We start from the raw sequence: 14,586 nt of genomic DNA, 5'->3' as shown, positions 1-14,586 counted from the left end.
GTATCTGTTGACTATTAATTAACAATAACATGAAAATACTGACAATGATTAGTACTACTATTTAGTATAGCTGTTGCTGTTAATTTACAATAAAACCTACTAGTGACTTTATGACAGGACGGTAGACAAAGGTGGACGGTAGATGAAAGGATCACGGTAATCTACACAAAATATTAATCTGCGCATGCTTAATGCACATTATACTGAGCATACTCTGTTCTGTTCATTATCAGGACTTATATTTGGTCGATTTAACATTCAATCCAATGGACGGAGTAAAGTTCATTGCATCATTTTGAAACCTTGCAACAATAAAAAATGGCTGATCAGTACGCAAAGGGAATACACATTGTAGTTTTTCATTTTTAGTTAAACTTAATTAAAACATCATATTTTGTCATTAATGTATATTATAATATGTGGTGGCTGTTAATTCAATTCAATTTAATTTCAATTCAATAACATTTATTCAATAATGGTAAGACAAGAAAAACAAGCATCCTCGTAGCCTCTTTTTAAGGATTTTATTAGGTGTTTTAATTCATCCTTTTGAACTTTGCTAACTAAACTTTAAATTTAGTTAGTTATTTTAGTTAAAATAGTGTCAATGACCATGCAACTAAAGGCACGATCACTGTTTTAAAATTTTTCATTTTTGAAACAAGTTTATTTTTAATCTTTGATATTTTGTGGATAAATAAAGTTTGAATTTAAAAGAATGAACAGTATGTTAACAAATATTAAGCTTTACAAAATCATAATAATAAAGTTGATCTTTTTGTCTTGTGATTTTCAAATAGTATACTGTTGACATTATTGCTTATACTTGAATGAATGCTATAAAGTAAGCATTGATAATCTGTCATTGTTCTAAAGTATGAACAACTGTAGCAACACCAACATTACAGTGGGTAGATTTATATTTAAACGAGTTTGTTTGTTATTGTCTTATAATGAAGAAGAAGATGAATAAATATAACAATGATAGAAGATGGAATAATTTTAATTATACTACAGACTGTGCAAAGCACTGGTGCTCACTGCTGTTACCTATTTAATAAAGCATTCCATAATAATAACAATAATGCTTACATTTTATCATCATTCCTGATGATGATCAAATAAAGTTTGAAACGTTGAATCATTGTTATTTGGAGTCAGTTTTATACTATGTTGTAAATATTATTTAAATAGATGATTAACAAGGCCGTATACATGACTTTAGTCAGGTGTGCAAATTATACGGCCATACTGCGTTGAAACACCGGTTCTCGTCAGATCACCGAAGTTAAGCAACGTTGGGCCCGGTTGCGTTCTGGATGGGAGACCGTCTAGAAATAGCGGCGGGTGCTGTATATACACCAGAGAGTGATGGTGGAAAGGTAATATCGAACTAGCATGTGATAGGCATGGGTTCGAGGTTATCTGTACCATACTAATTGCATCCTTAGGCAAGATGCTTTACTCTCATTGCCTCGTCCTTCGGATGGGACGTAAAGCCGTTGGTCCCGTGTACTTAACAGTGCACGCTAAAGAACTTGGTACACTATTCGAAAAGAGTAGGGGATCGTCTCCCGGTGTGCTGATCTGGTAGGCGCTGCACTGCTGGCTGCAGTGGGTCCGTGGAGGGCCTAATCCGAATTTCCTCAGTTTCCAGTTAAACTTGAGGACCAGTAATAATACATTTTATCATCATTCCTGATGATGATCAAATAAAGTTTGAAACGTTGAATCATTGTTATTTGGAGTCAGTTTTATACTATGTTGTATTTATTATTATTTAAATAGATGATTAACAAGGCCGTATACATGGCTTTAGTCACGTGTGCAAATTTGAGTTAGTGTTTACCGACCGACCTACCGACCGACATAGTGAGCTTAGAGTCTCAGTGATTAAGTTCACTTAGGTTGACCCTGGTCTCCCCAATTTTATTTTTTTTGGATATACTGAAATAGACCGAATAATGAATTGAAATCATCATCTAGTTTAATGCTGGTAATAGTTTTTTTTTATTTAAATGCTATTTCAATAAAGTTGTTTTGTAAAAAAGGTCTAAAAAAATTAAATTAAATAAAATTTTGTACATATTTTTGGGTTTTTATTGAACAGTACACTGGTACTGAAAGTGCTAACAATATAAACAGAATTTAAGTAAAATAAATGATGAGCGAGGGCACTGTGTAATATAAAATGTATAGGCCGTTGTAATGTATTATGGAAAAAATAATTACAAACTAAAAATGGGTCTAATATGTTACATCCTTTAATATCATTGCTCTTCATTATTTAATGAGGAGGAGGTGGTGGACGGAGTTGGTAGTGTGTTGACAATAAAAGAGAGTATGGCAAAATGCATTACTAAAAATGATGAATAAATCATACTAAAATATTCAGTACAACTAGCATCTTTGATCATTATAATACACAGGGATCATAGGGCATTTAAGTGACTTGTTTAAAAAATTGCGCTTTTAAAATACAAAATCATGTAAGAACAATTGAAGCTTTGTGAAATTTTTTTTGTTTTTGAAGTTTTTTTGTTAAAATGCAATGGCCCCTGAAAAAAAATTTTCAAAATAAATAATTTAAAGAAAAAATGTTCAAATTGGCTGCCAGCCAATGGGTTTTTGTTGAATTTAACCATTTATTTGTCATTTTATAAGTGAAAACACCATTTTTTTTCTACGGAAGTAATTACAGTAACTTTATTAAAACCCTACAAAATAACATACTATTGATTAAATACTGTGTTTCAAATGGAAATTTATGACCATAGCGTGAAAAAACATAATGTATAGCATTATGTATTGATAATAATACACATTAAAGATTATATTTTAAATTAGAGCATATAACTGTACACTGTTGCCACAAAAAACTGATATTGTTTTGCACACAGTAACAACTATATTTAAGCCTAATTGTCAAAAAGCACTAAAGTGGAACACCAACAATTATTAAACGCCCTGACTTACTAAAGACAAGATAATGGTGAGGAAGGGTGATACTCATCCGACATAATTACTTTTTACACTTTTAACAATATCTTTAGTGTTCTCTTTAGTTCCTATTATTCTTTAAGCTGTTTTACTGATTTCATTAAAATACTTGATTGTATAGAATTAAAAGAGGACGAAAAATCTAGAAATAAAACCCTAGCATAAGTATTTAGCACAATCAAGATGAGCAAGCAAGTTATGTATTAATGTAGTAATAGTAATGTTCATAAACACCAAGCTAATTGAATTCAGCTATCAAAACTAATTTTTTATTATGTAATTGAATAATAATTACTCATTTCAATAATAAATATTCAACTCATTTTATCTTAATTTTTTTAAACTTTAAAGCTTGAATACCATGATACAGATAGCAGCACAAGACAGAAAAACTAACAAAGTGATATATCACTCTGTGTGTGTGTCATCCATGTGATACCAACATATTTTATGTTTTTAAATTATCCACTTTCAAATAATCAATAATCAGTATTTTGTTTCACCTGCTTAGAATTATTTACAGGGGCGGTAGCAGGACTATCGTAAGGGGATTGCCCAAATGTCCAGGGCCTTAGCCAGGATCTGAAAAGGGAGCGGGATTTAAAGCAAATTTTGTTAAATGACACCTCTAGATGGCCGGAAATGCTCTCACACATGAAATTCATAAGTGGCACAATGATTGATTGCTGCTATGTCAATTCAGATGGAAAATCCACAGACATACAATACTGGCAATAAAACTATTCCAATGGATGACACACTTTTTCAACAGCCATGTTGGAAAAGGGTGGATTTAGGGGGTAATTTGCTAATAATGTAGTGAATTATATCCTCAAAAAAAAAATTGCATGTTGGAAAAGGGTTAAGACTGAGGGCTGGATTTAGGTGTAAATTGCTAATAATGTAGCATATCTTTAAAAACTTTTTAGTGAAGAAGAATTTTCATTGATATTTCTGTTTACATAATAAGGTTTACAATATAAATTATTAATAGAGAGATCATATGCTCAGTCAGTCAGGGAAGAGGACAAAAGGCTTCCTACTTTCTAGGAGTTTTATGTGGAGGAGTTATCAGCCTTTGATTAATCACCTTTATTTTTAAACATAGTACTGTTCAGTGTCTTAGGGTATGTTCAGACTCACGGTGGCGTTATGTAAGCAGTGTACATACTTTTGTATGTGAACTAAGCTGCAGATTACCGTTAGGAAGCTGTTACGCCTCGCCATTTGCGTTAATAGGAACCCTAGCAAGAGAGGATTACCTTGTGTTGGATAACAAACCTAACGCTGTGAGTCTACCCTTAGGTATTACTATTAATACCAACCTTTAGTCATCCCAATGAGCCATTAATGTAAGATAGGCCCTGTTTCTGCTACAATATGTACGGCATAAACATAACGTAATAATATATTAGAATTATAATTCGGTGACCCGTTTCCTTTGAAAACTACTTTGTGGGATTATATGGATTGAGGAATAGATAGCTATGGTTCGATCCCGTAAAATCCCATATGGGACCGGATAACCCCGTGTCTACCGAACTTTCAGTCATTGTCCATTGCTGTTTTGTACTGCTTACTATTCACTTGTTTTGACGACAACCAAACCCCACATCTCCTATTACCCTGAAACCTCGGTTCTATCACATTTAAATAGAGCAAATATCTTAAGATTTTCAGTCCACTGTGACATTTTAGTAATTGTTCTAAGTAGGGTATGCTCAACAAACCTTGTGTTATGGGTGAACAATATAGATGGTATATTCATGACGCAGCAGAAAGGTGCAAGAAATATACAGTATGATAAAATGTCAGAGATAACGATATCGATAATGATCAAGATTATACGGTATATTTATACAGTATATTTTTTATGAGACCCATTTCTGCTGCCACAAAAAATACCATATAAAATAATATACAGTGTGTATATTCTTTGCAGAAGAAACAGGGCCATAGTATATATTATTTGAAAACTTCCATGCGATAGTTTAATACAATGCTGATTTTGCCATAAGTCTGTAACAAATAAATTCTCTAGCATTAATGGTTTTACATTTTGGTATGAGCAACAAATATGAAAATTGGTGAGTACTGCCCATGTGCTATGATTTTAAAGTTATAATAATAATAAACAATATTTGTCATTTATTTATCCATTATTATTATTATTTTCCCATTCTTTATGAAGGACATATTGGGACCACAATTGGATTGACCATTGTTTCTAGCAGTGTAATTGTATTAAAATTTCTTGATTTGATGTAATGCAGCTGACATTATTACCCCTGTCTAACTACATAATTTGCTTGAATACAAATTATATAGTAGTATAATAATTGCAATGATATTAATGCAGGATATATTTGCAATGAATTAACTGAAAATACTGGTAAGTTAAAGAAAGCTATTGCATGTATTGTGCTCCTTCTCTTATAGAATTGTGTAATGGAAATTATTTTAAACTGAAGTATGATCATAACTGTAATAATGACAATATACACTTAAAAATACAATTTAAAATAAATTATGTAAGATTTAGCCTAAGAATATATTGGTTTTTTGTTTTTAAGAGAATAGCAAATCTCAATTTAACTTAACAATTTGGCACATTATCAATATTATTAAATTACAGTATTTGATTAATAAAATTTTAAAAAAGTGTGAGGAGTATTAATGATTAATCAATAACTTTATTGATCCATGTAATTTTGAAATAACATAGTACTTTTTAAAAATATTATAATTTACATTGCAGAAAGTAAGTATATCAAGTGTAAACAAACTTAGTTATGATTTTACCGGCATTTGTAAATAAGAAAGTTTGTAATTAAGAATAATTATTATTTTTTACAATTATGTTTAGCTTTGATCATTTGACATTGCTGCAAAAGGGCATTTTTTAATTAAAAAAAGAAGAAAGAACACTGACAGATACACAAGCTGTAGTATATATAAATCATAGAGTAATAACATATGAAAGATAAAATAAATAAAGAAAAAATGTAATAATTAGTTTCACATTTCCTTTATAAGCAAATTTTGAGATGGATGGCTTTTTAATCTATTAGCTACATTGTATTTTAATGGTAATAAAAAAAATAAAAATAAAGCATTTATTACACACTCTAAGGTATGTAACACAACTGAACTGTAACACCATCTTTCACATATTTCTCAAATAAAAAATACAAATTTCAAATCCTGGACATGGAACATAACAAAAACAATTTAGCCTATTCAGTTTTCTTTAAAACTGTCCTTAACCATGGTGATATAAACAAGGGTTTGCAATGACATTACATTTGTTTTACTGTCAAATCAGAAAGATAAAGAAAACTAAGTTTTAGATTTAGCAGACAATTGTTTTATTTAGCACTCAAATTTAAAATGGATCATGACAAATTGTTATAGTAGGACATGTTTTATAGTCTAGAAAATTTGAGGAACATTATTTTTTCTTTTAACTTGCTGATAGTAATACACTGTTATCCTCTAGCAACAAACAAATCATCATGTCAACCCTTGTCTTTAGTTTTAATAAATCTACTAAGTATGAGACTGATTAGAGGTCTCAAATTTAATAATTTTCACATAATTAATAGCTAAAATTAGAATATTATTTACTTATTTCCCAATATTGGATCATTTTATTGACAAAGTTGGGTAAATTTTGAAAAACCTGACTTTAAAATAAATTAAAATGCCTGCAGACAGTTACCATTTGCGGCCATTGAAGAAATGCATAATTGTTTTCATTAATTCATTTTAAATACTGCATTAAATATTTCTTATTTTATATTTTTTTTTTAAACAGTGATCATCGACTGAATTTTCTTAAAAATTTACATACAATTATATTCAATCAACTTTCTTTCTTTTTAAATAGCTAGCTGCTGTTGAAAATTGAAGAATATAATAACATTGCATAAAATAAGATAAGAAAATATTTTAAAATAATGGCATGCTTAGAATGTTTCACAATTACATAAATGAAAGATAATATATAAATGAAGTCAAAGAATAAAACAAATAAGATATGTATGCCAGCACAACAGATGAGAAGTGAGAAAGGATTCTTCTAAAGTACTTTACCCACATCTAGGATATTAAAAAGGTACAATAAAGAAGACTACCTTTTAGATAGTTGTTTATTATGTTCAAATATAATTATATGCTTGCAAATTATTCTCTGCATTTCTTTAAATTTAAAACAATCTAGCTTATCCATTTTTTCATTTGAAACAGGTAAATATAATATGAATTAGAATACATGGATGCCTTTATATTTAACAAAGACCGGGTTGTGTGATATTATACTACAAGCGATGGGGTAGAGAAGGACGATAGAGCAAAGACCAAAGCTTTCAATGCACATTCCGTAGAACGATAATGCTCTTATGAGCAAATGTAATTTAAACAGGTTTTATCTACAGTAATTATATGCGGGAATTTGTTAAAATGTGCCACAATTATATTTAATAACAATAATATTACATTAAAGATCTTTACTACTCCAATTTGTAGATTTTATGAAAAATTTATCTAAAATGTTTAAATTGGAAAAAAAAGTTAAATATTTTGTTAAAATTATACAATTACTTGAGACACTTAAATACAAGTGTGCATGACTTACCTTGTCTGCAACATTCACATCTGCTCCTGCCTCAATCAGGCACATACATGTGCTGCTGTGACCAAATTGGGCAGCATAAGACAAAGGTGTTCTTTTATTCTGAAATTATTAAGCACATAGAGATTATTATATTTCACATAATATAGATAATTATCATACCAAATATCATGTTCTTATTCTCAGAGTCATACTCTATTTTTAGTAAACTTTGTTATACTGTAATTTAAAAATCAAACTCAAAGGTAACATTTATTTCTCTTTTAAATTCCTTTTAATAAAGTACAACAATTTGTACAGGTAATGTGATAATGAGGACACTGCCTTTGATTATTGTGTTTGCATACCAGATGGTTATTTGCATACCAGATGGTTATTTGCATACCAGATGGTTATGCCAAGTCAAACAATTCAGAATTAAAACAAATTAGATTAACAATGGATATAAACTATAGCTCTAGGTCTGTCAGAAGATTTCTTAGTGTTAGTATCAATAGACCAGCACTAGTTTGCCTTGTGTTACAGAAGTTGTGTTAACATACTAATAAATATTACTGAGACTAAGCAAGGGGCAATGAAATAACACGGAAACCTGTCAAATCAACCTGCTTCACCACCACTTTGATTACTTGTAAGCAAAGGATTCAATGGAGATGATGACACAATTGTATTGTGCATGCTTAGAAGGAACCAGTGGCCTGAATAGTCTCAATAAATGATCTGTAGAAGCAGAGTCTAGGCGGTAATTGTTTTGTACTGTATGTATCCTATGAGGTGTGGGGTTAATCAAAGGGTTATAAACACAATCGTCCATCCACATGATAAACAATATTGTAATTATTTATAATCTATGCATTTAATTTATTTCGTCTTTTATAAATAATAAAAATCACAAGGTACAGAGCACTTCAGGGGGTAGACGGGATCGTCAAAAAGTGAAACAAAACACTATCAAGTGACTCTCTGACCCCCTAAAGTGTAAAAATTAAATAAACTTAAATACAGAAAAACAGTTTAAAATAACATTTCACATTTCATTGAGTTCAGACAGGTATTTGAGGCAAGTTTTTCTTAAGTGAATATATGATATGAAGAAAGGGAAAAAAATAGACTATCTTTAACATTTGGAGGCAAGTTATGAACAGACGTGGAAATGAATTAAAAAAATTATAATGAGCAGAATTCGTTCTTGAAATACTATGGACAAATACTACAGAATTAAGGTGTCGCAAATTTTGAGTAATGTAATTAAATATTTCGTGGCCAATACATTTCTAACTGCCGAAAATGTTGGCCAAATTAGGGCGAGTAGACCTTGATATACATAGTGTAAGCCTCTATGAAGGGTCTACTTTACCAGAACAGAATATCAATGTAAATATTGCAGTATAGTATAAAGTCATTTTGATAACAGCATAAAGAATTGTAGTACAAAACAGTCCCATATAAATGATAAATGATAATATGTGAAAACAGTTAAGTGGAGAAACAATTAATGTAAAGTACATTTACATTTGTTTTGATGATAATGTGCCATCATTGTGTAACTTTCATTTTCAAGTGCATGTGTATGTAAAATGAAATGTGTGAGCTCTCACTGTAAGTATGAGTTTAGGGCTTTTGTACATTCCTATACTAATAAATGATATTCAAATTGTTGCAACTTTATTTTAATTATTGTTTTTTAAATATTTCTGATCTACTGATTTTTCAAGAAAAACAATACAATCATAGTTTTTGTTCACTATAATGCTTTTTTTAATTGTCGTAGAAAAAGGTCATGTGTTTATTTATTGCAATTCAAAAGATTTCTATGCAGAGCTTTTATCTGAAATTGCTTTAAATAAAATTATAATAGTTCATCATAACAAAATACTATAATACTAATTATTGCTTTAATGTAAGTGGAAATGGTGATGAATTGGTGGTTCTCAATTTTGTATGCATAAAATATGAACTGAAAAGATAAATGTACTACAGAAATCCAGAATGTGGGTATTGAATTGTATTAAACAAAATGCATAACCAAAAACAAATATTCATTAAATTACAAATCCCATCTTGTTGTATTTTTGGGTATTGGTATTCCTATTTTTCATGGCTGTATATATATAGATATATGACAAACTAATTTTAAAATGAAGGTGTAAGTCCCTCTTTTCTCCTTACTTGCTAATGATGATTACGAGTAATGCTATTATAGACAGAAAGTAAGGTTTTATTATTTACTAGTGAATTTCAAAACTGAACATGTCATATGAACACTACACAGCAGCCTATCCCTATTTTGGAATGATTCAAGCTTCCCTCTTCATAATATTTCAGTGTTGATATACTACTTGTTATCAAAGTATTTTAGAGATAATATAAGTTGACAAATTAGCATCCTGTTTCCACTGTTAGGTATATGTACAAGTTAAGCACCAGTGATTTAAAGATCTGAGTGCAAAATAATTTGAATTCTAACAATCATCAATGTTTAAATATGCAGTCAGTAGACAGTTAAATATGCCGTAAAGCAGACAATAAAAAATCAACAAATGTGATCATCTGTTGTTTTACATCTCTATTTAATTTTTTCATTGATCTCTATTAGATGAAATAAATTGACCATGTTTATATTGGTATTACAAAAATCAGAAAATGTTCATGAAAAAACTGTAGTATGGCTACAAAGCAGGGAGTTTGCTAACATTGTGACGTGGTACAATAGTATCAATTAGAATACAGTATAAAAAGGACTTATACACTAAGTTGTTCAAACTTCACCCTATTTTGTTTAATAGCGTTATTATTACAAATTGGGTAAACATTAATTGAAACCATAATTTTCCATAAATCTCTGAATACAATTTTACACTTGATCCTGTGATTCATTAAGAATATTAAATATTCTCTATTTTCATTTTATAGTATTGGATTAAAAGCCATATCGATGCTTGCTACAGATTCTACATAGCCTATAAAGATGTTGATATATGATGGCACCAATAATATGGAGGTTTCGCAACCTTACGAATACGATAACGAAAACGGATAGGTCATACATTTGTTAAACTTTTGAGCTGATATTCGTAAAGTGTATTTGTGTTGACGAATATCACCAGTCATATTCGTAACTAAAAAACGAGTATAGCTTAAAATCATCAGTCATAGTTTTTTATCTATTTTGCACGCTTTGCATTGAATAAAAAATGATTCATGATTATAATATAATTATAGATAATTTATTGAAAGTAATTTAGTAAAAATGCCAAGTCAATTTTGATAAATAGCAGTTTTTAAAGTCCTCTCTCGCTACACTAGGCCTATAGGCAACCATTGAAACATGTACCTGCATTTCGTTCAAATTTACAGCAGTCAGATTTTGGATGGCGCCCTCAATATTTTGTTGCCATGCGAAACAGATTTGTACTGGCTTATGAAAACGAATAATTTTGTGTGACATAACCGTGTTGCGAAACCTCCTTAATGTTTGCACAACTACGTCCACTTTTATGCTGGTTTGCCAGGAACCTGTATTTGCATACTATAAAATGTTAAGGACAGAATTGTTCTAAAAGAGTTACTCAATGCAGGGTGGGGGTCTTTAATGTTTTGTAGAGATACATCATTTAGGTCCCTCACCATATTTCAGAAAAGTAGTAATTTAAAAAAATGTTGAATCCTGGAAGTGAACCCAACTGAGAAAGTTATGAAAAGGAGTTGCACAGTATTGATAGTTAAGTCACTGATGACAACATTTCTACATAGTATTTTTGATTAAAAAGTTTAAACTGTGAAATATGCTTTTCAAAGTTTGACTACTTTGTCACAAAATAATAATAATCCAACAGGTGATCACTATAATTATGGTATTGTAATGAGCAAATTATTTGAATAACGATGTTTTGTGTAGACTGCGGAGTAGCGCATACAGTCTTTTTGTAGACAACGGGGAGCGAGTGAGCATTGTCATCATACGACAATGAAATTGGGATTTGCGTACGAGGCTGCATTGTAAGTAGAATAGTTATATTTATAAAATAGATTGTTGGTCTAATGAATGTTATAGGGTACCGTAAATGAACTGTATACTACGGTAATATTTGTCTGTGTTACAGTGCCACTTGAGAATAGAGAAGTGCCAAATTAATTAGATTAAGCTTAGAAAACATCAGAGAAATCACCGAAGAAATTATGGATAAGATGGAGTGGAAATATGGGAGTGACATGAACAAAGAGTACTGTATTTCGACGTAAAATTGGAAATGGACTCATGAAGATAATTCACCTGTAGATAATCTGGACATATAATATTTTGTGTTTTATATGTATATTATTCTTGTCTTGAGTCCACCCTCCACAACACACCAAACCCACTGGCAATGTTGCCGTGACATACTTAATGATATAAAATCATAATTACAAAAAAAGTCTTCAGAACTATTATTATTCTTCTTTGCGATGCTGTAGGGGTAGTTTCATCTATGATATCCAAACAAAATACCAGTCTAGAAATTTAATACCTTTCAAATAATATTTGGCCGCACACACAATTTAGCAATTAAGTTATAAAAGTAAAAAATGATCTTCTCAGTGGTGTTTCTTGGGCAACTTTACAAAAAAAAGTTTTTTAAAAAGGAGGTTTTATTTGGCCTAATCAATAACCAATTAAGCCTATTTACTCTATCTTCTCCTAATATAATAAAACCGCTAGCGCCGTTAGAGCTGGGACACCTTTTAGTTCCTTTTATTTATTAATCGATGTTAGAACGGCACATTTTTACGAAAAATGTGTTTTTAGACCAATTTATTTGCAAATTGTCAAATGCTGCATTCGATAAATCTTGCGTAACAATCAAATCACTTAAGAAGTCATCGCTAGCAAATATTGAGAGATAGCATGTGCTCAGCGCACATTTCAAACTTCGAATCGGTGGTAAGTATGGTTTGTTCATGTTTCTAACTCATGTACGCCGATCTTGCCAAAGATAAGCTTGAAACACCTAATGCATGTAATTAACACTAGGTTATGTTTAGCATTACGTTACTTACTGCCTAGGCTACTATAACTAGTTGAATTCAGGACGATTCGGTCCAGATGTGACAGGACAAACTAGCCCACCAATGTGCCTACTGTATATGCCTGGCTTCTAATTCTATTATTAGTGCCTGTGGAAGCGTTTTATGATATGAAATATGAAGTACATGATGGACTTACATTATGTTTATAATTATTCATTTTCATATTTAATTATTCATTTATGTAATTTATTTTCAATGGGTGTAAAATGAGGTACAAGGAGAATGAAGTTGCAATCATATTTACTTCTTTTTAATTACACCACACAGAAAACAGGCATTGTTGCTCATCATAAACAAGGGCGGATCCAGCCTTCTAGTAAAGGGGAGAGGGGACGCAACCAGTCACCAAGTACATGAGGCACAGGTGGGACCTGTGGTGAAGCAAATTTTGTTAAATGACACCCCTAGACGGTTAGAAATGGTATTCCCGCACGTAAAATTTATGATAAATGGCACCTATAGTTGGTCTGAAATGACACTCCCATAGTGTGTTAAAAATTGGTAAAAAGATCGTAGTCTTCTTATTCCGCTGGTAAACACACGTTCAATGTGACCATCAGGGGGAATTCCCTGATAAAGGTACTTCCGGTATGGCAATAACAGTGAGCTTTCAAAGTGGCGACGCGAGACGCGGAAGTCAGTCAACCATGGATACCGTTGAATGCCTTTCGCATCACGAATTATAAACTGTTTCAATTTTATAAGAACGCGATCAGGTCATTGTCACATGATCGCTAATACTAAAACACCTGCCATCGCCATCCTTATCACCATGATTCATGATGATGATCGCATTTCCCTACTAGGGTCTATAGGCCTAATTTAACACATTGTCATCACACAACAGTTCTTAAATATCTTTCTAAATAAAATACAATCAGTAGTACAAGTCATGTCTTCCACGCATATGCCAAATCAGCCGAATCCCATCTCATGATGAGAAGGCCGAACAAACTGGCTTTGCTCTCGCATGCGCAGTAGGATTTCAGTCTTTTTTATCTCGATAATCGCTGCGTCGTGTGTTTCGAAAGCTGCCTATTAACTATTTTAAAAAAATGACACGACTTCAAATTTATCATATTGCCCTAGTTATGTTAAATAATATACATAGTGAAAGAGCGTGTTTTAGGATTTTAGGGCTATAGGCCTATATCTTATTTAAAAAAAGGTCAAAAGGAAAATTACTAAAAAATGACAATGCTGTGGTAATCAGTGGCTGAATCTCTATACTGCTTATTAATTTTATTATCTTAACAATAACATGTAATAATAATGCTGTAAATTTAATAAATAAAAATAGGCCTACATACTTCATCCAACGGGGATACATATTCACATACTTAAATGACATCGTAATTAAGTTTAATGTCCTGATGAACAAACATCAATAACAATGCATTTAGTCGATCTTCCATTATGGTACCTCAAAGAAAATTTTTTACAGTCTCTAGAGCTAAATTTTCTCGCTCTGCTGATGCACTGGTTGCAGGGTTTATAGTCATCAAAAAATGCAATTGAACATCTTTTCAGTAGTTTTCAAACACACAAATTCTCCAATGTTTTGGAGAGACTATCAGGACTGTTTTCAAATTACAGTATAGGAATCGCTTGGTTAAATGAGTATTCAAATATTTCTCCTGTGCGCTCTTTGTCTAGGCTAATAATATTCTTCAGAATTATCTAGCTAGACAGCAAAATTTTTTTCTTAAATTGAGTTTTAAAGATGTGTTATGGTCAAGGGGGAGAAATATACAGTACAGTAAGGTATAAGAAATGGCATATGAAATGCAATGTACTGTACTGAATTCAAACCCCTATGAGGATCGTACATGACAGAATAAGGTGAGCTTCATTTCTGCTACCAAGAAATATGTAAATAATAAACA

The 14,586-nt window shown here is 31.2% G+C and overlaps 1 protein-coding gene and 1 pseudogene across 1 annotated transcript in view; one reads left to right on the top strand and one right to left on the bottom strand.

Moving 5' to 3' along the window:
* LOC140044159 (uncharacterized) overlaps window positions 1-14,586 on the bottom strand; it is a 40,839-nt gene that overhangs the window by 16,763 nt on the left and 9,490 nt on the right. Inside the window, exon 4 of the mRNA XM_072088637.1 lies at window positions 7,637-7,735. Coding sequence (XP_071944738.1) covers window positions 7,637-7,735 — 99 coding nt within the window. The remainder of the gene's footprint in view (window positions 1-7,636; window positions 7,736-14,586) is intronic.
* Window positions 1,239-1,359, top strand: LOC140045727 (5S ribosomal RNA; annotated as a pseudogene).

This window comes from Antedon mediterranea, chromosome 3 (assembly GCF_964355755.1).
Source record: "Antedon mediterranea chromosome 3, ecAntMedi1.1, whole genome shotgun sequence".
Taxonomy (NCBI): Eukaryota; Metazoa; Echinodermata; class Crinoidea; order Comatulida; family Antedonidae; genus Antedon; species Antedon mediterranea.
Note: the sequence above shows the minus strand (reverse complement) of the source record. Positions and strands in the feature narration are given on the sequence as shown.